The 26,628-nt window shown below is 42.5% G+C and overlaps 1 protein-coding gene across 1 annotated transcript; it reads left to right on the top strand.

Moving 5' to 3' along the window:
* The first annotated feature begins 397 nt into the window (after window positions 1-397).
* ptpra (protein tyrosine phosphatase receptor type A) lies at window positions 398-26,503 on the top strand. The gene is made up of 22 exons (XM_072382644.1): window positions 398-854; window positions 12,114-12,160; window positions 12,349-12,430; window positions 12,528-12,971; window positions 16,813-16,906; window positions 17,025-17,098; window positions 17,580-17,716; window positions 18,344-18,434; window positions 18,676-18,752; window positions 18,866-18,902; window positions 19,007-19,104; window positions 19,415-19,534; window positions 19,812-19,978; window positions 20,067-20,202; window positions 20,348-20,497; window positions 20,660-20,753; window positions 20,895-20,971; window positions 21,153-21,287; window positions 21,690-21,815; window positions 22,197-22,348; window positions 22,556-22,691; window positions 23,099-26,503. Exons 3-22 carry the CDS (start codon window positions 12,355-12,357, stop codon window positions 23,171-23,173), a joined length of 2,496 nt encoding a protein of 831 aa, XP_072238745.1. The 5' UTR covers window positions 398-854; window positions 12,114-12,160; window positions 12,349-12,354; the 3' UTR covers window positions 23,174-26,503.
* Window positions 26,504-26,628: the final 125 nt, after the last annotated feature.

Below are 26,628 nucleotides of genomic sequence, written 5' to 3'. Positions count from 1 at the left end.
GTGGCTCGGTCAGCATGTGTCATCTCACAGCATGTTGGACTCACACCCTAGCTACCGCCCTCCTTTCAGGTGGAAAAGTGTAGTCTGTAAAATGTATGAATGTGACAGCCTACTTCCGTATCAGAAAGACTTGAGATGTGTGTGTGATAATACAAAAGGCTTCAGATTACAAGGGCTATGGACAAGTATTTTCAGGTAAATGAAAAGTAAAAGAACGCACGAAGTCAGTCTTCTGCTCTAGTTCGCAGCTTTTAAAGAGCGATGTGATGGTTTACTCAGTTAGCCGTTCGGTGTGCTCTGTGGGTGAAGAGGACTGCTGCAGTGTGGACGGTGTAAGCTGTGGCTCTGCCAGCAGGGGTCGCTGTCGGCTATGGATAAACGGCGGAGAAGAGACTGGGCCTGGCCTGGGAATGTTCTGCTCGCTTCCCATTCTTCCTATGCAGACAGACACACAACATGGCGGACTAGAATAGTCGGCTGACGCGCCCGGATACAGCGGATAAACTGTGGGATTTACCGTCCAGTGAAGCAAAGAAAGAACCCACCGACGAGACGACACACACCGGCGAATTACTGTGTTTTTTTTGGGGGGGGGCTGCCTGCTTAATCTGGATTCCGCAGGAAGAAAAAAACTGACTGCGAAGTGTTGGCTGTGTGTCCCAGGTTGTGCTTCCCTCCTCTGCTATCACCCAGAGCCCCCACCCCCCCACCAACCCCGCTCACACTCTCGGTTCTTGGGGTGTGGAGACAGGGGCCGGGGTTGAAAAACGTGGAAGAGGCAAAAAGCGGATAAATTCCCACTTGGCCTCGGTTTCTCCCTTCAAGGGTTTCCTCTGGGCGCTACAGGAGTTGTGGTGAGTTTTTCTTGCATTTGTTGCGCAAAGCCGAATCACACTTGTTCCAATGTCGCTGTGTCCAAGCATGTTTCCTCTTGCTGTAGCATTGAATCACCCACAAACAAACAGTTCGTGCCCCTCGTTTATTCTCACGTGATCCTTCTATCAAGGTAGAGACGAAAACGAGCTATGGACGAGGAAGCCGCGCCGAGTTCAATAGTTGTAACGCTTGAACATTTCAGAAGTAGCTCGGAGGCAGGGAGGGTGGGTTTTTTTTATGTTTTTTTTTTATGGCGAAGGGGGCTCTCGATTTTCTAAAAAAAAAAAAAAAAAAAAAAGAAAGAAAAGGGGGAGCTTAAAAGATGAGCGCGACAACATACAAGAAGTCAGAAGTCGGCTTGTTGTGCCAACACGGATGCTGTTGCGCTGGCACAGGAACAAAGAGGGGGTCTCTGGACTGCCTCACTGGAAAGTGCACTGTATTGATCAATGCTTTGTTATTACACGCTCAGAGAGGGAGGGGTGCTGGCTGGGTTCGTGGGTGGAGGAGCGGGGCGGGGGGCTTCACGAGACCCACAACAGGAATTGGGTCGCCCTAACATTAACATGTATCCACTGTCAAATCACAGCGGCTGCTTTGTGCTTGTTCTCCTTCAGCTGGCTGACATTAAGCCTCCCTCCTTCCACAACCTCTCCCAAAGTTTTTGTAATGATTAATATTCTCGTCTTTTTCTCGGTTTTGGGTGTAACCAGGCGTAGCATTGGAGTTGAGTGGGTGCTGGGGATGATGATCTTGTTGTTGTTTTTTTTTTTTTTTTTTTTTTTCAATGAATTACTTGGCTTTGATCCGTGTGGTAAGTTCTGAACGGGGCCTGCTTTGAAAAGGCACGTTTTTCATGTAAATGGTGGCAGTGGGATAAAGGTTCTTGGCAATATCGAATCATGCCACACAAGATCATTGCACCAGGAAAGTAGCCTGAATGCTTTAAAGTCAGAGCAGAGTGAAGCATCATCAGGCTGCTGAGGCATGGCAGAGCTTGGATTGTGACATCTGTTTAAAAAAAAAAAAAAAAAAACCCTCCTCTGTGTCTGCTTGGAGCTGCACTCCTGACATCTGGTTCGATTCAGTGAACTGCAGCACACACACACACACCATTCCTCACTTTTTGTGCTTCCTCACATCAGCTTCACCGAGGTTGTCATGTCGTATTACTACCATCCGAGTGCAAAAAAAAGGAGTTCTCTGCGTAGTCTCCGATCTGCGCTACTCCTCTTTCAGGCCTACCTTGACCTCTGCTTGTCAGGCTTGAACACGTCTGCCTCTTTTCCCCTAAAAAAAGAAAAGAAAAAAAGGCTGTTGCACCATCTCCTGTTGTCAGGCTGCACCATCTCATCAAACCGAACTGCGGAAGAGAGAGAGAGGGAAAAAGTGCACCTTGGCCATACGACAGAGAAAAGCAGGGCTGTTATCATCTTGTTCTATATCTCCTGCGAGCTATTTTAAGAAAACAGTTATTTCTGACTTGGGAAGCCGAAAGGGGTTGAAGTGAAGGGGAGCTTGAGCGATCTTCACACCACATTTTTTCGTGATTGGCCTAGTTTCTAAAAATAAGAGCAAGTATAGCTTGAAATTTCCCTCCTGGAGCTTTACATGAAGTTTCGATGGGTGGATTACCTCAGTGTTGTGAAATTTCACAATTTTTCAGAGCTCTGACACAATATTATGAGTTGGCTCTCAGGGTGGGGCCGGAGGTATATTTTAGTTTCCACCTGTAGGCCTGCATGTTTTTCACTGTGGAAGAGCACTGTAATTCACCCTCTGACAGGATAAACACCGCCGCATTTAGAGGATCATGAAGCATTTTATGGGTCCTGATTGCCGCTTTATCTTTTCTGTCATTCAGCCTTGATGGTTTTTCTCTCAAATCACAGGAAGTGAACCCGTGTATTTACTTATGATTGGTGAATCTTCACTGAGCAGAGGGACTTCATCCGGAGTCATTCAGCTCTGCTTTTTGCTCCTGTAGCCGCAGCGTGGCGATTATTAGATCTCTTTCAAATTTATTTAGCAAATCGCTGCTGTCTGTCCTTTCGCTGCGGGGTGATTGATGTCCATCGCAACCACGAGGAATCTGGAAAAAACGGAATATGCTTCTTGTTGGTGGATTTTGATTTGTGTTTTTTTTTTTTGTGTTTAACAGCTACTGTAGATATGAGAGGAGTTGATTTAGACTTTAAAAGTTTACTGTTGATCCGGGTCAGTGGAAATCTGCTGTCCCTATCCCTGTTTCTTCACTGGAGAGTTAAGTTTAGGATACATTTGCTTTTTGCTGTAACTTGTTGGGATCCTGGCTCTTTCCTGCAGGACAGCTGGGTTTGGCACGACCTGCATATAATCTCTTGTTTAGCAATACATCTGTTAATGGGACCACAGCGCACTGTTTAGTAGGCTTATAATGCTTTTTTTTTTTTGTCTATTCTGTCATGGTAAAATATGTCCTCCCATGAACAGACTTTGATTTACTTTCCCTAAACAATGCCCTCTCAGTCGAGGCCAGTCTCCGGTTGGATTTGAAAATTTGGAGCCGTAGTTTTAAATATTTATATTTGCCCTTGGCATCAGTCGGTGAGCGAGTTTTTTTTTTTTTTGGCCTGATTTGCAAAAAAATAAAAAATCCAGTAAATAAGCCGGAGATAATCTTTTAGTCTTTAAATGGATGTAGGGGAAGAGAGGTTTTGGAGCACTGTCAAGACATTGCTCTGAAGTCAAGTCTCTGATTGTCTTGTTGATGGCTTTCTTATCTCTCGGAGGAAAAGGAGGGGATGAGTTGGGTGGGATGGTCACCTCAGATATAAGCGCTGTCACTTTGGCCTCTCGTTTGCTCCAAAACCTAAACGGATGCAGCAGAAGCTAAAAAGTATGAGAAGCAACAAGTTTTTGCTGCTTGTTGAGCTTTATATCATTTGATTTATTTTTTTTTTCTTGGTGGGGTAACGGCAGCAGTGGAATGGATTGGAAAACATTTGCTCTTCTAAATGCCAAGTAAACATTTCACCCTTTACCTACTACAGGACATGTCAGTTAAAAGGTATTTACAAATCTAGATATTTCTGCATTTTCTTGTGCGTAATATGCAGGTGGACTTATGACGGAGTAAGATCCGAATCGGTTGGCTGACTGAACCACCCGGCATCGTACTGAACAGTGATTACATCAAACTGCACCAGTTCCGACCTGCTCAGAAGCAGATTTGAAATGGGAAGTGCTCGGAGAACAAAGTTACTTTGGATTGAACGTGCTCCGTAACAAAAGTGCTGTGGAGAAGGCATCCATTTTAGTGATGGGCGGAGGAACCTCTAACTTGTTATTTCATTAAGAGCAACATTTTGCGAGAAACTTGATATACACCTCAAGTTTCTCACAATATGTCGTCTTCTGAAAGGAGAAAAAATGGTGACTATCTAAAAGAAAGCATCGTTTAGCCAAACTTTTGCGATGTTGAAAGTAAGCCTGTGTGATAGAGGAGAACTCTATCAAGATTGTATTTGTCGCTCTGTTACACGCATTGATGTGTTGATTCTGGTTTAGGGGTTTCTAACTGGCCCAATTCGTCTAATACTCAGTATCCCAGAAGTAATGTCGGCTCTGACTTAAAAGATTTTTAGTTTCAACCGCAGTGGTCGAAATGTGCTCCCCCATGTGAACTTCGCTAACATTTTCAAAACAGGACCTCTGCCTTGACCTCGCAGAGAGGCTGGATTCTATTGAGGTTCGCAGGGATCCATCAGCTCTAAGCACTCAAATTTCGGGTAACTCCCCAACCCAAACCTTTCACAATGTGCCAGCAGTCGAGATGTGCAGCACATAGCCGGCTGCTTTTGCATTTTTATGATGGATCTAGTCAGGTTTTCCCACACAGTTTCACCCCCACCCCTTTCTCACACACTCCTCCCTTTTTAATACACACACACCAGATCAGTGCACGATCTTGCATGGGAAGAATTCTTGTTAGATCATACTGTTACCAAATAGATTTAGTGACTTTCACGTCTTCTTCTTTTCTTTCTAATTCTAAAATAGCCATTTCTGTTAGCCTGACAAGTATGTATGTTATACAGTTGATATACCGCAACTGAGTTTATAGTTGCAGATACAGATGTGTTCTTCCACAGTATGTATTGCTTAATGATAATAGTCACAGTGGGATTAATGGTATGATCAACTGTTTGTCCAGCAGACTTGCTGAAAGTCCACTGTTTACGACACAATACTCTTCGTTCATGAACAATAATTCCTCCTTTTAGCGTTTTCAGTGTAACCGTGATACAGATAAAAAAAAAAATAATTAAATCGAATGTTTTTCACCAAACGTACAATAATAAAACAAACCAGAAAACAGGATTCAAAAATTGCCTGAATCAAAATTCAAGTCAGGAACGGTCTCCCTCAGAGAATTCATACAGAAGATTACCGATCTGAAGGCGGCGTTCGGGGCCAGCTCTCAGGGCTTTGTAGTTTTTGAATCTTAAGGCCACTCACACATTTCGTTCATGACCAGAAATGTATTGAGGTCCGATGTCCAGCCTAACTGCATGCTGCATCTAGAGATCCGTTATGCTGCTTGAGTTTCAAAGGACAGAAGTGATAGTGAATCAAGTTTCAGTGTGGCCCTTAAGTCGTCCATTTGGCCCCACATTGCACTTGAAGGTCACAGTGGCTTTTGTGGGGAGGCCATGCTTTGCGCCTCCAGATCCTCTCTTGTGTCCATTGTGGGAAAGCTTGAGAGGCCCCTGGCATCCTCTGTGAGAAACCCCAGCACGCAGCAGACACAGAGCAGAGCTGCCACTTTCACCCATTGAAACAAGCAAGTTTTCTTAATCCTTCCAGGCTGATGGACCCAGATCATCATTACAGGCTTAATAACAGGCACAGCGGTCACTGTTGCCCTTGTGATTAGCCGGCATAGTAATCCCATGCTTCTCTTCATCTTTTCATCAACTCACCAGCTCATGAATGAAGCCAACAGGAACACAAACCACACAAGCAGGGAGTAGTATTCCTCAGAAGAGGAAGTCCAGAGGATTGTGGCTGTTGTATGTGGCACTGGGGACGTATAATCTGTGGTCTGTTTCGGAGCGAGAGTCCTAGCAGCCCTGAGTCGGGCCTACTTCAGCCTCCTGTGAAGAGAAGCATTCACAGTGTTCCTGTTGCCCCAGACCCCCTCCTTCTGAAGACATAGAAACAGTTTTAATATGCCATGAATGGAGACAGACAGACAAGCATTATCCAGCACTGCAGCAGCTAGTGAAGCAGGATGTCTTGTAAGAAAAGCCAGAGGAAAATATTCCTTTGCATGAATGGTAAAATCCCCTTGAACCCACAACTAGTGGTGTCATATCACTGAGGCCTGTGGTCACTGTCTGTTGGGTTACTCACTCACTTGCCACGGGTTGTCCTCGTGAAAATTTGAAATGCATTGTATCGTCCAATTTGTATATTAGTGCCGTCTTTTAAAGAGTGGCAAAACACAGAGGTTCTTGCCGCTTTAGTGGTTTTAATCTTTGGCCACATTGTCTTTGGGTGTCTGCCAGATTTAGTCTAAATAGCACACAGTAAACTCATTCATGATCCGCAATGACAGAAGGTTCTTTTGTAATGCTTTAGTGCTTTAATCCTTCCCCAAAAATCAACGTGCGTTCGAAGCTGTTTGATACCTTCATGTGAGTATAGGAAAACTATTATAACATCTATGAGCCGAGGCTCATAGATAAATGCAAAGGCACAGCTGAAATCAACAGTTGAGCCAGAACTCACCATATTAAATAACAGCCTCGCGCTGATCTTATGTCTTGGCCTTTTGGTTGTCATGGAGATATAATTGGCCTTCCTTTATGTTCTACCTATGAGTGTTCCTTTCACCGTGTCAATGAAATGGGGTTGGAGCAGCCCAGCCCACACAACTGTGTGATTGCACTCCAGTAAGGCAGAGGAGCATCTGCATTAGTTAGCTGAGCTCATTAAGCTCAGAGTTCGGCACATATTGCGACACATTTATATTAAGAAATGTTCTCAAGTCCTGTATGCTGTCTTGTTTGACTAAAGTGCTGCTGCTTGCTGTGACTTATTTTCTCCTTTTATGTTTATTTTGTATTTTTATCTGTCACTGAAAAACACTTGGCAACATGTCCAGGTTTCTTTTTTTTTTTTTTAAAGGATGCTAGTCTGATTACTAAGCTTCAGACAGCAATGCCTACTCTCAAAAAAAAAAAAGAAAGAAAAATCTAATAAAGACCTAAATCATTATCATATGATAGTCAGTGGTTTTGAGATTGGCTGGTAATTTGGACTACAAACAAAACCCAGAATTCTTTCAGAACCCAAAATCCTGTCCCCTGACAGCAGATTGTGCAAAGTCTGATGCAAATATCTGTTTAGAGAGATTGTTTAGAGAGATGGGTCACTGAAGCTCAGTGGTGTTTTTGCATATTTTAAATGAAAATTGTATTTATTTATTTTTATGGCAAAAATGTGAAATTTTCTGAGGGAGAAACAGCACTCCAAAGTTTAAGTCATTAGTAAGGAATCATACCCCCACATATATATATACTAGAATGCAGGTAGCTTTTTAAAAGGTGGGTAAATCGACTTAAACAAGCCTATTTAATCGTTTCCCATTGCTTGGAGTAGCTCATCTACCATCAGGGTTCTGGGGGCTGCAGTGCATTCAGAACTGGTCCAGTAACCACCACCACCCCACAGGGTACAAGCATGTAACTATGACAACACAAAGGGACGACATTACATTATATTCTACTGGCTGTGTTGAACCACAGTTCCTTAACGGCACGACTTTTTGATGTAATCACACCAGTTTGTTGCTTTTGAATGGACCACAGACTGTGGGACAAAAAGTTAGCGTCCAAAAGGTAAAATCGATCAATCTCGTCTCTTTTTGTTTGCAAGTTGTCGCTGGCAGTTTTAATGGAGACTTTACATTTCGTTGAGGTGCGTTTCCAGTAAAAAAAAAAAAAAAGTGAGCTGAGCCCACTCTTGTTTCCCAAGCTGAGGCAGCCTCAGTGAAAATGAGCATGTGCACCTGGATGTTGTGTTCCCATCGGTGCAGACAGGAGCTGAGAAATAAGTGCGACTGCTGCAGAGTAAGTTGATGTACTCGATCCATTGTACTCAAAAGCCTGATGTCTGATTAAGTCAATCTCAAAATGGAGTCTCAGGTTAGTCAGTCCAGGTTAGTGCACAGAGCCGTTTTACGATGAATTGCAGTATATCCTTCTTAAACAGAGGATTCGTAGCTGGTCCCTGTGCACCTATCTCACAGCTTTCTTCGTATAAAGGCCCATTAATTTGCATTGTTACCTCTATAACAACGTTGGTGTGTGTGTGTGTGTGTGTGTGTGTGTAGTAGTTGTCGTGCTATTGTCGGTGTGGCTGTGTGAATGGACCATCTTATGACTTGTGTTTAAGTTTGACAACACGCAGTCGGATTAATCTGAGAGGGATTGTTGGGTCATTTGTCATGGCTGGTCATGCTGAAAACCAATTGGCTGATCAGTCATTGCATTTCTGCTTCTTAATGTTGACCAGAAAAAAACTGACATATTGACAATTCAAGCGACTCAATTCAAACATAAGAAGCCAGCTTTTGACGCTTTCTCTTTCTTGTCCCAGTGTGATATTTATTTGTGTATTGTCTTGCTACCAAAGTTGGTGCCGTTGGAATAGAAAGAAACCAGTCAAATATTATATTTTATTATTAGATCAAAAAGAACGGACCCATCTTGTAAAGTCTGCCGTGTTTGTTATTTACTTACGTCGGTTAAACTATTTATTTAATCTTTGTGTGTGTGCTGCATGTCGCATTCTTAAGAAAACGGAGGGAGTTTTGCTCTCATGCCATGGGACAGCTCAATCCTAAAAGTGTTTTCTGTAACGGACTGTCTCTAAGTGCTCCTCCTTGTCTGAAAAATATTCACATGGCTGCACAGCACAAACCCAACGTCAGGAGAGGCTGAGCTGCATGACTGCCTCTTGAGTACATTCATTCACCATTAGATAGGTCTGTGCATGTTTCCTCTGCAGGGAATTGCATGATTAAACTGTTAGATATTTACTCTTTTAATATGTGGTCACATCAATGTGCCGAGCTGGCAACTGAAGTGAAAGAAGTTGGAGTAAGTGAGAACTCCCTTTTTCTTTTTTTTGTATGAAATCTATAAACCTGAGATCAGCGCAAGGGGGATAGTGTGGTGTTTCTTTGTTCTTTAAGAAGGTTTTAGTAAATAAATTTGTGCTTGTGAGGGTGTGTAAAATGCTTCAGGCCCAGATGAAACGGATAGTAGCTAACGGTGCACCCATCACTTGGCTGGTGATCAGAATAAACAGATATTTCGAGCTTAACCGGCTATTACCGGTGGTTGGCAGCTCAGGCTTAGAGAAAGCAGCCTCGTCACTGTGATCATGTGTTTGATGATCTGTGGGCGTTTATTTACTTGTTGCATTTATTTATTCATATGCTTTTAATTTGAAATGCGTGCGCTGAAGGCAGACAATGGACCGATTCTACCAGAGAAAATGTAAGCAACGCAGCCCTAAACGAATTAGTTGATCTTGCGTTGTTTTGTGCTTCTTGAGTTTTATCTTAGAATAGTAACAACCAGCAGCTACGAACCGCAGCTTTTGGAACGTTATCAGAACTCGGTCCGAGAATGAAACGTGTAATTTACATAACATGTAATGTCCTGCTTATTAATATAAGTACTAAAACACCTGCTTAATTGAACAGTGATAATTACTGCCAGCTGCGTCCTACAGGAGTGTGAGGTACACAAATGCAGAGACTGCACGAAACCTCAAAGTGGCACAAATAGAAGCACTTGCCCAGTACCTCTTAAATTAAAGATGTTCTACCCCCAACACATAAATCAGCTGAAAATATTGCATGCATTTATACACACACACACACACACACACACACATGTACGCGCTTGAAGACGACAGCCTCTCACAAGGCCAAAACACATTAAGATGCATCTCTGGTGAGTTGTCCTCTAGATTGTAGACAATCTCTTGATAAAAACCTCTCGGGTCCATGCAGCATATGTGAAACAAATTTTAGCTGCAGGACTAGTTTATATCTTTTACACCAGTACAGTGACAGAACATCCAGCCGAGATGGATGGATAGTTGGCTGAAAACGATGAGTCATGCCTCATAATGGAAAGGTCACTTAGAAAAGCCTGTTGACGATAATACCCATCAGCGAGCTCCGTCCATCACATCAAATCTATCTTAACAGCATATAATGCTAATTCAGTGAGCGGAAGGAGACTAGAGGTAGGCAGTTAGAGGTTGAGATGCGGGTTGGACATTTCTATATGATCAGACAGGAGACAAAGGAAGAACTAACTCTCAACGCATGTCATGATATGGGATTATATATGTTTTGTTTGGATTAAAAGTTGGTCTCAAAAGTCAAAACTGATGGAGATGGGTAAGGAGAGATAAACTGGAGCAAAATTTATACCAATTCCAAGAAGTGCCAAGGCACTTTGAACTGCCTTGAGATGACATTTGTTGGGTACATGGTTTCCATGTCCACATGCATAACCCTATTGGGACTCTACAGATACCCTCTACGCACCATTTTTGCTTTGGTTCAGTTGTGCAGCAGCTTCATGTTTGGGCATATAATCCATCCACAACGCTTAGTAGAAGGGTGGCAATTCTCCCGCAAAGTGTTCCCTCAAAACAAGCGTCCGGGTTGTTCTCCTGCTCCCCTGTCCTGTTTGTCTCGTGCGTTATCTTTTCTGGCTTGAGACTGACTCGAGCGTATGCAGTTTGCGCACTCAGTATGCACAGTTAGATTTTTTGGGCTGCTTGTGGTCTGCTGCAGAGGGGCCATAATGGACCCTAACAGACTGGTGAGGAGGGACTAAATTTACATCACGCAGGACTCGTGGCCAAGTGGAGGCAGAATATCTTTGACTAGGCCAGAAGTAGAACATAAATCCAAACAATGCACTGGTGCCAAAGAGTTTCCCCAAAAGGCTATCATTTGCAAAGCAAAATTTACTCTTGCCCGAAAGATTAACTATACAAAAATATTCAAATTGTTTGATTTTAGTTTCCCATTTTTTGAGGGATTGAGTGGTTTTCTGGAAGCAGACAGTTATTAGCTAAGCAGATGCATGGATGGGTGACAGGGAGGGAGGAGGAGGAGAAGCAGTTGGATTTGTAGGTTAATAGCATCCTCATTGACCACATCGCTCACTCAACATGCCCAATTGCTGACTGCAGTCAGAGCAAAACTGTCTGCACTAAAACCAAACTATAAGTGGCACCACGAATGAGCTGCGTTTAAAACATCAGAGCATTGGCAACTGACACTATGAGGGCTTTTAGCACCCAGTGTATCCTTTGCCCACTGATGCAGTAATCCGTGATGTAAAGCATCAGTCCACATGTGGCAGCGCGTAGTGTTTGGCTCAGTCCAGTGCTGAAGCTACTGAAGTATCACTGTAAGCAAAGGCCATCAGACTGAATTATGCCAGGGTCAGGACCATGGGATTAGATCCAGGGATTATCACAGCTCAGTTAGCCTCTGGGATTATATAAACAACTGACACTTAGCCAGACAGACCACCCGAGCTTTCATCAGGCTCTCCTCAAGTCTGTCCTGCTCTCGCTCATCCACGTATCAGTGGTTGAATAGTTGAATAGATGCACTGTTACTGCAGGAATTTAAGTGCGACACTAATTCTGTTTTCATCTTGCTCGAAGCAATGAGTGTTCAGTGTCGATAGCTGGGTGATGCACACTTTGTGATCTCACAAGCACAAATCTGGATGTGCTGTGAAATGATCATGAAAATGATATATATTTTGTTATTATAATGATGTATAAAATTCAAATACTGCTTCCGCTATGATGGCTACAAAAAACCTCCAGTTACTCATTTTGTCATTGTTTAACTGCTGTTTTCATGGAATCATTCATTCGGACCACTGAATGCCTCGTGTTATGATGTGTTACTCCCAGCGAAAGTCAACTAACAGTTATAGTTAACTGCTTAAATTTCAGGGGAATTGTTTAAGAATCTGTGCATGATCATGTGTTAACATACAGATGTTGATCCTTACATTAGTTTCCATGAAGCATGATGCAAGGATCAGGAAAAAAATGGATTTAGGAACAGGAACATAATAAGGGCCTCTGGATTTCCTTAAATGTCTCATGCTTGTTTCTGTTGGTTTCTGTAGGACCACACTGTGCGAATGAGTGATTGATTCCAGCTTCGCTTCCTCAGGTAAACGATATTAAAAACACAAAAGCTAAATTCTGAAAGTATTTGTTTTTGTAGACGAGGGTAAAAGACTTGAAAATGCTAACTTGATTTTACAGCACGTAAACCATTAATATTGATTTCCGTGGTGTTTTCAGCTGATTTTGACGACTGTTCTTTGTTTTTTTGCCTCTTGTTCTTCCTCCCTATAGGGCAGAATGGGTGTGTGTCCCCTGCTCCTGCTGCTTGGTTTAGCCCTCGGGGCCTCAGCCCAGGATCAAGCCCCCATCACAAGTAAAAAAAAATAAAAAAACCTGCATCCTCTTAAACGACTTTACTTTGTCACCTTTTGTACCGACAAATGACCAAGTTTCATCTTCTTCTTTACAAGGTCCTCCAAATGTCACAGCCAAGCCCACAGAGCCTCCCGCTGCACCCTTCCTCAATGACACAGTCCCACCACCAACCTCCCCCAGCCCACTCACAACACTTGCTCCCACAGTTGTTGTGCCGACAACAATAAAAACGACAACAGCTTCCACCACAGCACCGAGCTCGGCTGTTGATGAGGATGCCCAACCATCTGGTCCCAATTCCACTGGGCGAGTGTTGCCAGTTCCTCCTCCACCTCCTCCAGCTCCCACCGATGCCCCTGAGGTACCACCAAACACTGAGCCCCCTCCCCCCCCTACCCTGGCTGAGGAGGGGGATCAGGACAAGACCACAACCTCAGCTCCAGACACCCCAACTGTCGAGGGTAACAATGATGGTTATATGGATCTGGAGACCACCACAGAACCAAATGAGGAGTTCCCTACAGACAGCCCCCCACATGGTGAGTGCTGCTGCACATTCATATTTCTTTGTACAAAGACCATGTCTCAAGGATGGATTTCGTGTGAAGATACGTTAAGGACGATTCCAAATTATTACATTCACACATAACTATGTTCAAACCATTATTCCATGAATAGGTTACAGGTTTCATACAAAAGCTTGTTGAATTGACAGGGGGTCTGTCCGTGTGAGAGCTCACTCTGGCTGTTCAGTGTAGCGAATGAGTCCACAAGAAGAGAGGATGCAGTGACGGCAGACATCTAACTTTACATGTCCCACACAGTAGCTTCTCGTTTGTCATGTTTTAATCCTACAAAAAAAAAGCAACATCGTTCCCAACATGTTCATGAGAAGACCATGATAAATATGATTAACAGAGATCAGGGGCCTGTACTACAGAACATGTTCAGGCTATCTTCTGGTTATCTGGCTTAACTAGACACTTGCTATCAACTTTATAAGTCAACCCAAGTTTTCTGGGGATCCATAAATCAATGAGCAGATGAATTTTACTGCCATGTCACTAAATGATTTAAATGCTCCTTACATCGAACAAAGAACAAATATGAAATTGTTCAAACCAGTTCCAGGGCTTATTGTAGCTATCTTAGTTGATTTACCCTCATCTCGCTGTAAAATGCTTTTAGTTCAGTTAAATCAATGTTTTTGAAGCATTTTAAATAGATGTGGACATAAATAGGCCTTTGATTATACAGACATACTTTGATGCAGTTTGTTGGTCTGTTATCCCAATACCTAAACCTGCTCCTATGCAAGTCAGGCATCCAGCTTAAGTTGCCACGGTGATACATATCATACATACCACTACCACCTTCTGCACTGGAGAGCTTTTTCTTTTTCCACAGGCGCAGATTGTACGCTGCGGTATTTGGAAGTCATCTTTGCGGTGTGTTCAGGCGCTCTTTTGTTTGTTCAGACATTCGCAACACGAGGAGACACGACAGGACGTTCATCATTTCTCACTCGTTCTTCCAACGCCTCAAAACGGAGAGCCTCAGTAGCTCAGAATGACACGATGCAACTTAATATGCGAATCTGTGATCAGAAGGCTTAGACTATTTTTATCTTGATGGGAAAAACTCTCACTTGCAAAGCTGTTGGCATGGCATGTTCTTTCTGAATGTCAGACGTTAACACCCTCATTCACTGGAGTTGTTTGGTCATTTACCTAAGTGATATAATGTGTATTTAGTGCCTCCTTTATGTCACCTGGTTACCTGAGATAAATTTTATGTGCGAGAGCCAACAATAAGAAGTATATGCAGACAGCATAGGTGAAAACAATGATGATATAAAAAGTTTGGATGGGTTTTTGTGTTATTCTTGTGGCAAGGCAGCAGAAATGGCTAAAAAGAGAAGGTGAGAGATGCAAGCAAGCTCTTTGGCCAAGAGTCAGGCTTTAATATTTTAGGTAGTTGAACATTTTTCTGCTTTTAGTCTCCATTGTGGCAGTGCTGGAAATATCCTGATGGGACATACCTGCATTTGACCAGTCATCCACAAGAAGCAGAACACAGGCCACAGCAGATGACCCCCACACTGCAAAAAGTTTTATTTGAAAAAAAAAAAAAAGGCGTTTCTTCTACTGGGGTGGCCTCAAGTTGAGGTCGGGTATATACTGGAGCAAGTCCAAGATGAAATTAAAATGAAATGGGGGGGAAAAAAAAGTATTTATCTCAAAGGGAAGTTATTTAATGTGCACTTTGTACCAAACAAGAATCTTGTGGTAACAGACATTGACATCATGCATCCCTCTCAGATGTATTCAACAAACAGCTTGTCTATTCAGCATCCCATTGGCTTCAACACCAAACCCGTGGAAATGACTTTGAATTTCAAGCGCTATAGAGTTTTATTTTTCAACAGCCTGGAATATCCTCGTTAGAGAAACATGACACCTCCCACCCTTTTCTTTTGCATTAATTATTCACAATACATGATTCTGGAGGAATACTCAAATCACTAGCATATGCCACATATTGATGTGGAAAGATGTTTTTATTATGGAATGTAATAACATTGCATATGTTTCGAATCATCTTGCGAGACTTCAAATGCTAGCCACAGTACCACTTGTAGAGTGTATTTGAGGATGTTGCAGAGGTTAATTTATGCGTCAACTTACTGTATAGACTGCCTATTATATAACACGATCACTGTTGGTTCATTCGTGTTATGTAATCGCTCCATTGTCTCCGTCTGGACATCCTTGAGTCTGGCGTGGAGAGCTGCGAGCCGCTCTAAATGGCATTAGACCCATCGAGGCTGGGTCAGTACCACATGACACCCACAGCCTGTTGTGCGCCGGCTCTTTTCAATGTACACATTGTCCCAGTGAGAACACTGAAAAGTCCTGGGAATTGTGTGTGTAAATGCAACGTTACTGGGCAGCGTTCCAAAATCCTTCTCCCAGAAAGTGCTTATAGAGCACGAAGTCAAGTGAAGCATTCTTTGCAGCTTACTTTTGTAATGTGAAGAACTTTCTTGAATTTTATCCATGGAACAGCTGATTTTGGCTTTCTATTGTCACCACCAGCGCGCAGTTTTCTGGAAAAATCTGTTCTTTTGTTGCCCACTAATGAGTCTTATTGAACAGTCATCGGCACACAAACAGCAGGCGGTTTTTGTACACCAAACTCCGCTTGTTGTTCGGGTAAATCTCATGTCTTTTGTTCCAACTGTTGCAGTGAAAGGTCACCAGGAAGACCACACGTTTGCCTTCACCCAGTTTACTCACGCACACGGTGGAAATGTATACAAATTGGTCAGCCATTGTTATCGACGGGGGGCATCATGAAGAATAGATAACTTGGCTTGTGTAATGTCTAATTTGTAATGGACAGCCTATGTGACTGCAGTCACGAACAAAACTGCAGCGCTTCAATGCTGTCAGGCCTTTAGACGTGCTGAAAGCATCTAACATCCAAAGGCCTAAATGTTTCAGTGTTGTATGCCAGCTCACCGTCTCTGCCGTCAAACTTTGGTTGACCGTCTCAGTTAAAATGGGATTTATCTGCTCGCTCCGTTTGACAGCCCGTTGAACTCTGCGTTTGCGTGTCTTTTTGGGGTTTCTAAAACGAATGAAATATTAACAGGGATTAACACAGGCTGGTGTTGAAAGAAGCTGAGCACAACTTCATAACTTATATGAGAGACTTTGTTTTCTGTGAATGGAAATTAATTTGCAAATGTCTACATCAGTTTTTCAGACGGGTTGTTTTACTTGTTTCCTACAGTTGGATAGAAAGATTGTTATTCCTGCCAGAAGATGAGTGCACAGTTGAATTGGTCCAAAGGTCACAAACCACCTGTCTGCTCTTCCAAAGCTCACTAATTAACACCTTATTTTTAGTCTGTTTAATGTTTACAATTGCCTCTTTTTTTTCTTTTTTTTTTTCGTCTTTTTGGATGCTGGACTTGAAGAAGTGACTGATAAACAGAACCTACGTGTTACTGTACAGGCAGCGTGGCGTCAATAAAGTCTCTATGCAGACACCTCGGAAACGCCTGCAGGCAGTTATTTCGGGTAGATTAATGAAGGTGAAAAGAGCCATGGCCGCAGTTTCAGTGGTCAGCAGGACAAAAACACCTTTTGGTTAGAGGCACCACAGCAATTGTGTGGTGTCGTTGGTGGCCTCATTTCCCCCCAAAATAAGCTTTCAAAAGCTTTTATTCTCCCAACATTACACTTCTACTATTCAAAGTAATGTTAACGTCTATTATTGCAGCTACATAATGTGTTGGCTCGGTTTAACTTAAAAACTGTTTGAAACTAATTGTCATTTTTCTTCATTTTCTGTTTTGTTTTTCCGACGTAGACGAGTCTGATGACATGCCAATCATAGCCGTGATGGTGGCCCTGTCGTCCCTGCTGGTCATCATCTTCATCGTCATCATCCTCTACATGCTCAGGTTGGTGGAATAACGCCGATGATCTTCAGGCAGCGGAGACCTGCGTTACTGTGTGGTTGCTTGCAGGCGGTGACAAAGTGTTTGTCAGTGTGTTAATATGCACTTTGATCTTTGACAGATTTAAGAAGTACAAGCAGGCAGGGAGCCATTCAACCTCCTTCAGACTGTCCAATGGCAGATCAGATGAAACAGGTAGACCAACCAGACATGCAGTAGTTTGTGTGTTTATGTGCGCTTTGTATGTGTCAGCAGATGCAACATGCTGAATACTCGTTTAATTATTTTGGAACATATAGGCAGATGTTTACAGCCAACTTCACCAGACTTGTTTTTTTTTTTTTTTCCTCCGATAAGCCTCTATTGCTTTTGCCTCCCCAACTGATAACATTTCACCGTGTGACTGTTTGCAGTGTTTTGTTTGTTGCGATTACCTAATCAACAGAGCTGCAATTGGCTCCCTTATGTTACATTGTGAACTCACATTACCCTCTGCTGGGCATTATAAGAACTGCAAGTAAAAAATGAAGTCAGTGTAACGTGCTGTAAGACAGTACCAATCATGCTCTTACCCTGTGTCCCATGTCTTTATCTCCACCTGTCTGGCCCTTTCCGTTCCTCCTCCCCCCTCCTCTGTCTTCACTTTTGCCTCCTCCTTTCCTGCTCGTTGGCACAGAACTCCAGAGTGTGCCACTATTGGCTCGTTCACCCAGCACAAACAGGAAGTACCCACCCCTTCCCGTAGACAAACTTGAGGAAGAAATGAACCGTCGCATGGCTGACGACAATAAGCTCTTCAGAGAGGAGTTTAATGTATGGCACACTCATGCTGGCATCCACTCATAACACACTGCAGCTCTTTATCATAAATTAGTGATTCAGAACTAAGGCCACTTACATATACCAGTTCCCAGGAGATGTTGGACTTACAAAATACATTCTTAATTGATTAAAAAGCTCATCCAAGTGCTAGCATGTAGAAGGAAAATAACCATCCCAAGAGATTCAAAACGTTGGTGCAAAAGCTGATACCTCAGTAGGTCTGTACCAGTAAATTAATCATTTTTAGAATATAGTAGCATTAAAAACACAAAATCTGCTTTAAAATCTTTGGAAATGATCACAGAAATTCTGTGAATGCTGAGTTAAGGAAATATCATATTTCAGTGGTGTAGGGCTACAGCAGACCAAAAAAACAGCAGTGCACAAGAATGAAACTCTACTAAAACACAAACTTTACCATGTAAACAACCCTCAAAGAACTTTCAGGATGTTGCCACACATGTCGGACATGATAATTATCTTATTGCTGCGTTTCACTCACACAAAATGATTATTTTTGTGATTTCTGTTGACACACTTGGCACATAAATGAAGCCCATAATAAAGATATGTGCAGAGTATAAGTGACATGCATCTGTCTGTTTTTCCTCTTTTTAGGCACTGCCAGTCTGCCCCATCCAGGCATCATGTGACGCTGCCTCCAAAGAGGAGAATAAAGAAAAGAACAGATATGTCAACATCCTGCCATGTAAGTGACAGGTTCTTGTTTTCTAATTCAAGCTTTTAGAACCATCTGTCTACACAGTTGTATTCGATGTCAGTCAACAGTTGGAGTTAGTTTACGGGTGTATAATTTACCCAGGATGGGAAAGATGTATGACATCATGTGCTGGAGTTGGAATTAGTTTAGCTTCATTGTGGTGTGTGCCCTTCTTGTTCCTTTTGTGTGTTTTTGCTTTTCCTTACGTCCCCTGTCGTCTCGTTCTCAGATGATCACTCCAGGGTGCATCTCTCATCTCTGGAGGGAGTCCCAGACTCTGACTTCATCAATGCCTCCTTTATAAATGTTTGTACAGCATCATTTCTTCATAAGGAGCTATTCTGCTCTTGATATGATAGTTGTGATTGGCTCTTGCCACTGTCACCCTAAAGTCTCTTTCTGGTCTCTTTTGACTGCAGGGGTACCAAGAGAAGAATAAGTTTATTGCTGCTCAAGGTGAGCTTGGCACCTAGATTGAAGCAACATCAAACTGTGCTGTTGTTCTCTAATAAGCCTTCTTATTAATACTCTTGATTGCTTTATTGTTCTTGCTCTCTCAGGGCCAAAGGAGGAGACGGTAAATGACTTCTGGCGGATGATCTGGGAGCAGAATACAGCCACCATCGTCATGGTGACCAATCTGAAGGAGAGAAAAGAGGTAGGAGAGTTGGAGCTAAAAGGACAATGATGCTGCTTCCATTAAGACCCTAAAAGACTTTCCTCAACATATTAAAAGATACATTATTCAAATTTGTATTAAATATACATATACAGTTGAGATGAAGGTGCACTTTTTGAATGTACTGAAAACCCTTGTGCGAGGACCAGGGCAGGGATGAAATCAAAACGTGGCTCAGATTTAAGGCCACTGTATTCGACCTTTCAAAGATTCAGAATTTAATTTGAATTTCCTTATAAAAGAGAAGCTGTTGTGTGCTGTGTCTCAAATCAATCTTGCTTTTTTTTAGTGTAAGTGTGCGCAGTACTGGCCGGACCAGGGCTGCTGGACGTATGGGAACATTCGCGTCTCTGTGGAGGACACAGTGGTTCTGGTGGACTACACTATCCGCAAGTTCTGCATCCAACAGGTACCATGAACATCTTATTTGTTTGGAGTAAAAAAATCACTGTCTGATTAAGCAAAGGGTTCATGCTTATTGTGCTGCTTACCTTGTGCTTTATGCCTTACTTATGTATTGTCCTATCTTAAATTGCAAATGTCTACCTCTACCTGAATGACCAAATGCTGCCACTGCAGTGATGAAATAATTTATGTCATATGCTCCACGTCTTAAAATAGCTTAAGGTCCATAAATGGAAACCATTGTGGCTTGTTTTGTGATTTTTCGATTGTTTGTATTCCAGGTGGGAGATGTCTCTGGGAAGAAGCCTCAAAGGCTGATCACCCAGTTCCACTTTACCAGCTGGCCAGACTTCGGGGTGCCCTTCACTCCCATTGGCATGCTTAAGTTCCTGAAGAAAGTAAAGACTTTCAACCCACAGTATGCCGGAGCCATTGTTGTCCACTGCAGGTAAGTGTCTCTCTCTTTGTTGCCTTCTTTGATTTTGTTAAGTGTTCGTCTGCATGTCACGTGTAACTTGCACATTTCTGTCTGTCAGTGCCGGTGTGGGAAGGACGGGCACCTTTATAGTTATCGACGCCATGTTAGACATGATGAATTCAGAGAGGAAGGTGGACGTGTTTGGCTTTGTCACCAGAATAAGAGCCCAACGCTGTCAAATGGTGCAGACAGATGTGAGTCCTGTGTTGACTTATACCTCACGCCACATATTAATCACGAAAGATTATAAATATTAACACCGTACCAGAGAGCCACGCAGTGACTATTTCACATGAATCAGCAGGCATCTGAGAGTTATTCATGTGTTCTCTCCCACAGATGCAGTACGTTTTCATCTTCCAGGCGTTGTTAGAGCACTACTTGTATGGCGACACAGAGCTCGAGGTGACCTCGCTGGAGTCCCACTTGGCTAAGCTTTATGCCCCTTCACCTGGAGCTGGCTGCAGTGGTCTGGAGGCCGAATTCAAGGTCTGTTTGGATGCTGTAACGCTTCCAAATGAACATTATCTTTTTTCATCTCCATTTGTTCTCATACCTTTGCTGCTTATCTATGCCTGTCTTATGAAAACATGTTACTCTAAAATATTTCACCTAATTTTACCTTCCAATGAACTCAACTGTGATCTCTAGAAGCTTACATCCATCAAGATACAGAATGATAAGATGAGAACAGGCAACCTGCCTGTCAACATGAAGAAGAACAGGGTGCTACAGATCATTCCGTGTAAGTGATGCACCTTTTCACATATGGAGTGGGTCTATTTGGTGTAATTTTTCATTAATGTCAATACATATGATATAATTCCATATGCCCTGATGTCAAAGCTCCTTTCAGTCAAGCAAAATGCTTCTGTGTTTCTGACAGATGAGTTCAACAGAGTAATCATTCCAGTCAAACGAGGAGAGGAGAACACGGACTATGTCAATGCCTCTTTCATCGATGTGAGTGTTGGGTGCGGAAAAGGATTAAAGCCTGGATTAGAGAGGATAATTGCATTTCATTAATGGGAGCCATTGATTAGCTGTTTTAAGTGTGCTTTTCTCCCTCCGTGTTCATTTTGTGTCACTCTCATCTCTCCGCCTGGGGATGTCGCTCCCTGTCCTCTCCTCCATCTGGTCACAGGGCTACCGTCAGAAGGACGCGTACATGGCGAGCCAGGGGCCCCTGCAGCACACCATAGAGGACTTCTGGAGGATGATCTGGGAGTGGAGAAGCTGCTCTATAGTAATGCTCACTGAGCTGGAAGAGAGAGGGCAGGTGTGTGTGCACAAATACAAACAACTGTATTAGATATCCGGTCAGAAAATGGCTGAATAAGAGGGTCAACACTAACTGCCCGATATCACTTTTGTTAATAATCTGAGCAGATTGATCTGATCTTCATCTACATGTATTCAGTGTCTGTAAATGTAAACCTCTGCGACTTACCCATCATTAATATTGGAATTGGAAGTTATTTATAGCGAACATGATGGATCTGGTGTCGGTATCTCTCTGTGCTCATGTAACCGATACGAGTAACCAATACTATTTTGACATTCAGATATGTGAGGTGCATACATAAAGATAAAATGTCTCTAAATTTAGAACGCCGCTGACTTTGGAGATTTCCTGGGTGTTATTTTTGAGAATTGACTGTGTCCCTCACGTGTCCAATAGGAAAAGTGTGCCCAGTATTGGCCAAGTGATGGAGCAGTGGTTTATGGGGACATCTCCATCGAGATTAAAAGGGAGGAGGAGAGTGAGAGTTACACAGTGCGTGACCTCCTGGTGACCAACAACAGGGTAAGAAACAGGAGCCACCTTTCACACAGCGGTCGCGCTATAATGTCACAAAGACGACTCCCTTGTATTTATCAAGCAGAGGCGGTGTGGTGTCGTTCCTTTACTTTCAAACTACCCTTTTGGATCTGAGGTGTGATAATGAATGGTGTGGGTTTTTTTCCTCACCTGCTCTCTGTTACACATACGTTTGTGCAGCTCTGGCTGCTGCAGAGGTTCGGTCAGATATGCCACAGTTCTTCTATTGTGAAAGGTTTAAGTAGATGTTGAACATACAAACACTCCTGACGGTTGAACAGATTGCACAGCCATCTATTAATATTGTGGTTTGTAAGGCCGTAAGCGGTTATTATGATTGCACTCACTTTAATCATGTCGGCCCAGGAGAACAAGGCTCGAGCTGTGCGTCTGTTCCATTTCCACGGCTGGCCAGAGGTGGGCATCCCTACAGATGGTAAAGGCATGATCAACATAATTGCTGCTGTGCAGAAACAACAGCAGCAGTCTGGCAACCACCCCATCACCGTGCACTGCAGGTAGGACACATTAAGCGCGCACACACACACACACACACACACACAGAATTTTTCTCTTCTTTTTTCTGCCATTTTAACTGCTTACCAGAACCATCACTGTCCTTTTTTTCCTCATAGAAAAGGCTCTAGTTTCAGTGTTTTTTTTCTGCACACTGACTACTACTACTGTGAGTATTTAAGCTAACTTGTGTGTGTGTGTATTTGCAGTGCTGGTGCCGGCCGGACAGGGACTTTCTGTGCTCTGAGTACAGTCCTGGAGAGGGTGAAGGCAGAGGGCATCCTGGATGTCTTCCAGACAGTGAAGAGCCTCAGACTGCAGAGACCCCACATGGTGCAGACACTGGTGAGGGTCCACCAAACCTAAAGTAGTCCTCTGTCAGGGACATGCAGAGAAAGTGAGATGGATGTCTGCTTTCCTCACTGTTGCAGTCTTTTAATCTAACACTAAGCAAGAGAGGGAAGGTGTATACTTCCCAAAATGTTAAACTTATTCCTTTAAAGAATTCGTCAGGTTTTATTTACCAATGTAGGAGAGGGTTTAATGTGGCTGAAATGCATTTTGTCAACACAGAGCCGTGGTGTACAGACCAGATGCAGTAGTTTTATTCATATCACACACATTATCATAGCTTTGTGATTGTACCGCTGTTTGTTTTCTAAGCTCTAATCTACAGATCAGGGACTTTACAGCTGATTGAATCAGATTGGTGCTTTCAGCTGATGTGGCCGTTTCTTCCATCTCCTTCTCAGGAGCAGTACGAGTTCTGCTACAAAGTGGTCCAAGAGTATATCGACGCTTTTTCTGACTACGCCAACTTCAAGTAGGGACCCGCCACGGGTGGATGGATACATTTCTCACAAGCATTAGCGCGTACCAGAACACAACCATACATTGTCATGCAGCGAGCTGCGTGTTCCCAATCCGGTGGATCTCTCAGAAAGACTCGTCGTTAGTTGATCTGTGGATGGGATGAACTGCCTGCAGGAAAAGGGAACAGAGGTCAATGCCCGAAGGACGGGGCAGAGCAGTTGGACAGAGAATAACTGAGATGCCTTCTTGAATATTTTGTAATGATGTTAATACACCCATTTTTCCTTTATTTGCTTTACATCTTCACCCCCAATATGTATATATACTTACTGTGTTGCATTTTATTACTTTGGATTTAGACACAGTTTTGAGTTTGGCTGCATTTTCGAGTGGCACCTGTAATGTATTTTATTGGTATATAAAGATATATAAAAAATATTAACATATATATCTATATATAGATCTATATCTATAGATCTATATATATCTATATAGATATATGAATATAAATCAAATGTTTTGGTGGCTAATGTGCAACATCAAGAGTCATGGTGATGATGTTTGGATTTTTTTTGTAATTTTTTGAGACTTAAAGGTATTTTTGACTTTGCCTGAGCCTCGCTGTAGCGACGTGTGTCTGGTAGCAGAAGTGGGCTGTTTTTCTTCCGCCATTCATGCACGTTCACACAGTTAAAGCCGCTTTTTCTCGACACAAAGTTGGTTCCATCTTCTTGGCAAAAAAAAAACAAAAAAAAAAACATTTTCACGACATTCACGTTTTCTCTTAATTTCAGCTCTTCAACGATCTCTGCGATGTAGCCCACAGTCTCAGGTTTTCACACACACACACACACACTAAATATCAGGAGACGGTTATTTTTGGAGGATTTATATGTACGTGTGTGTGTGTGTGTGTGTGTTTGAACTGAAGTACGAGCTGGCAGAGAAGACTTGTGTGTTTTCACGTCTTCTTTCCGTGACGTGCTTCGCTCATTTAGCACATGTAGGTCTGGAGTTTGAGAGAAAAGAAAGCGATTTAACTGCACAGGGATCAGTAATGAACACATTTCTGGACCCCAACAGGAATTTGGGAATACTAAAAATGCATAAAAATATATATTTGTGCTCCATAAAGTTAAGGAATATGAAGCCTCTGAAATAAGTTTCTTTTTTCTTCTTATCATTTGAAAGTCTATTACAGTATCAGCAGCTTGTCTCGATGACCAGAAACGTTGTTGCGTCACCGGAAGCAGCAACTCCCAAACACTCAGCAGCTTTTTCTTGTTTACAGAGGTGCACCAGTGTTTCTTTAGTGAATTTCTCCCCTATACAGGTTTTCTTTGAGTTTGGTTGGGATTAACTCTCCCCTGTTTTATCTATTAGCATCACGTCACTACACCTGTCACTCCTTTAGAAAACGATGTCCTTTTATGTCCCTCCATGAATACTAAGGCTGAAGAATGTTTCCCTTTACTCAGATGCTTTTCCTCAAAAATGGATGCATTGTTACTTTCATGGGCGAGGCGTGCCATGCCACGTAAGCTCTTGATTTTTATTGAATTTTTTTCAGTTCATCCGGATGTCTTGTCAGGACACTTGAACTGCAGTGTGCTTATTCCAGCCTAGGTCACTATTGAGGCCTCGCCCTTTGTGATTGTAATGAAAGATAAATGATGTCAGTTAACTGCAGGGTTGTTCCTAATTTCAGCTCAGGAAATGACTGAAGCTGGCATTGTTTAAATTTATTAATTGAACAACTTCACCTTGAGTTTCTCTTCATGAGTGGTTTTAGCTCCCACCACAGCAAAGGCATTCAGACGATATGTCAGCAGGATTTTGATCGACCTTATAACCATGATACAGGAAATGACTTCCTTTAGGAATATTAAAGCCAGACTTTAGATGAAAACAGCCCCGCCCCACTCTTGTGCACAATCTACACCACACTAACACTCCCATATTTATAAACCTTTATTAAGGGAATGAGCACAATCAAATGTATTTATTGTGGCCGTCATTTAAGAGTACGTGCTGAATTTTGAGAGAGGGCGATAGCATCAAGATGATTGTTTGAACACTCATGCACTATATGCACCCAAAGCAAAGCTCTTAAAGCTTAAAAGAGCAGAACCAAATGAGAGTTAAAGTCAGAATGATTTAGAATATGGAAGCTGTGTTTTTAACTCTTCAAAAGCTTCTTCAGGTCTCAAAGCTGCGGCTTAAACCTCCCGTTAGGCCCCAACTTGGGCTGAAAGTAGCAGATCTTAATTGACCACTCACTGAAACTGTTGGCTGTCTGCATCCTCATCTTCATGTCAGGTCTTCTTTCTTTCCAAAGCATCACAAGTGCCCGCACTCATAGTTAAGTGCCATCATCGTCTTCCTTCATTGGCATCGCCGCTGACTGGGTCTTTATTTGATGGAGGAGGAGATGCTTTGCTGTTCCAGCTGTGCTTAAGTTACATGGGGTTTTTTTGTGTGTGTTTGGATCATGTGATCACAATGTCTCACTACAGTTTTATAGCCAAACATGACACTGTGCCAACCCACAAGAAGCTCTATTGCTATTTAAGCTAAAATAAAAAAAAAATTTAAAAGTGCCTCGCTGGTAGGTTTTCAAAACAAATGAATTCTCCAAACTTTATCTTCAGTATGTGGTCGCACCGTTGTCCTCCTTTTCTTTTTCTTTTTCCACGGCTATCACTTGCACACCAATGACAAATCCTTTTGTGCGAGGCAAATCCAATGGGCCAAAACCAAGACTGGGTCAGTCATCCTTTCCTCCACATTTCCTGTAGTTGGATCTCTTTTATTGTGCAGCTCCAACCAACACAGAGGCTGCTTTGTTATTAATTAGACATTAATGCAGTGGCCTTGTTTCATTCCATATCAGTTGAAAGTGGGACCATGATAAGTAATCAGTTGTGGGTTCCCAAATTTCAAGCAAAAATTGTTGAGCAAAAAGAAAAAAGATGTATAGATTATAAATCCCCCCCCCAATGGAAACCATGTCCCCTTTTGTCTGATAGTTTGTCCCAGTGGAGCATTTTGAATGCTCTGAAAATATACAAATACATCTACATGTCAAGAGAGGGAAGATTTTTGAAAGTTCAATGTCCATGTTTTTGCCACCTTTGTTTGCCCTTTATGTCTCTTATCCAACTCCATTCACTCTTGTCCATTTATTTCTTTCTTTCACTTTGTCTTCGGAACATTTTCCTCAGTGGTCAACACCCACTACTCCCCTTTTGTACATAATGTAAGGTTATTTATATTTCATTCCTGCCTGCAGCCTTGCTTATTTTCTTTTCTTTTGCCCCGTTTTTCTTTTCTTTCTTATTTTTTTTAAAAAGCTGTATATTGAACTGTATCGGGACCATTTTGAAATGTATTGGATGTTTTTTTAATTATTATTATTTTATTTTGGCCATTTTAAATTTGGTATAATTGTCTTAAGCAAACACCCCCC

Source organism: Leuresthes tenuis, unplaced genomic scaffold, assembly GCF_036924035.1.
Source record: "Leuresthes tenuis unplaced genomic scaffold, fLeuTen1.0.hap1 SCAF_3, whole genome shotgun sequence".
Lineage (NCBI taxonomy): Eukaryota > Metazoa > Chordata > Actinopteri > Atheriniformes > Atherinopsidae > Leuresthes > Leuresthes tenuis.
Note: the sequence above shows the minus strand (reverse complement) of the source record. Positions and strands in the feature narration are given on the sequence as shown.

Excerpts from the sequence above, each read along its gene's own strand:
- ptpra (XM_072382644.1), top strand. The coding sequence starts at position 12,355 with ATGGGTGTGTGTCCCCTGCTCCTGCTGCTTGGTTTAGCCCTCGGGGCC. Across the intron at positions 12,431-12,527 it reads GGATCAAGCCCCCATCACAA|GTCCTCCAAATGTCACAGCC; the intron begins GTAAAAAAAAAT and ends CTTCTTTACAAG. Across the intron at positions 19,535-19,811 it reads GCAAGTTCTGCATCCAACAG|GTGGGAGATGTCTCTGGGAA; the intron begins GTACCATGAACA and ends TTTGTATTCCAG.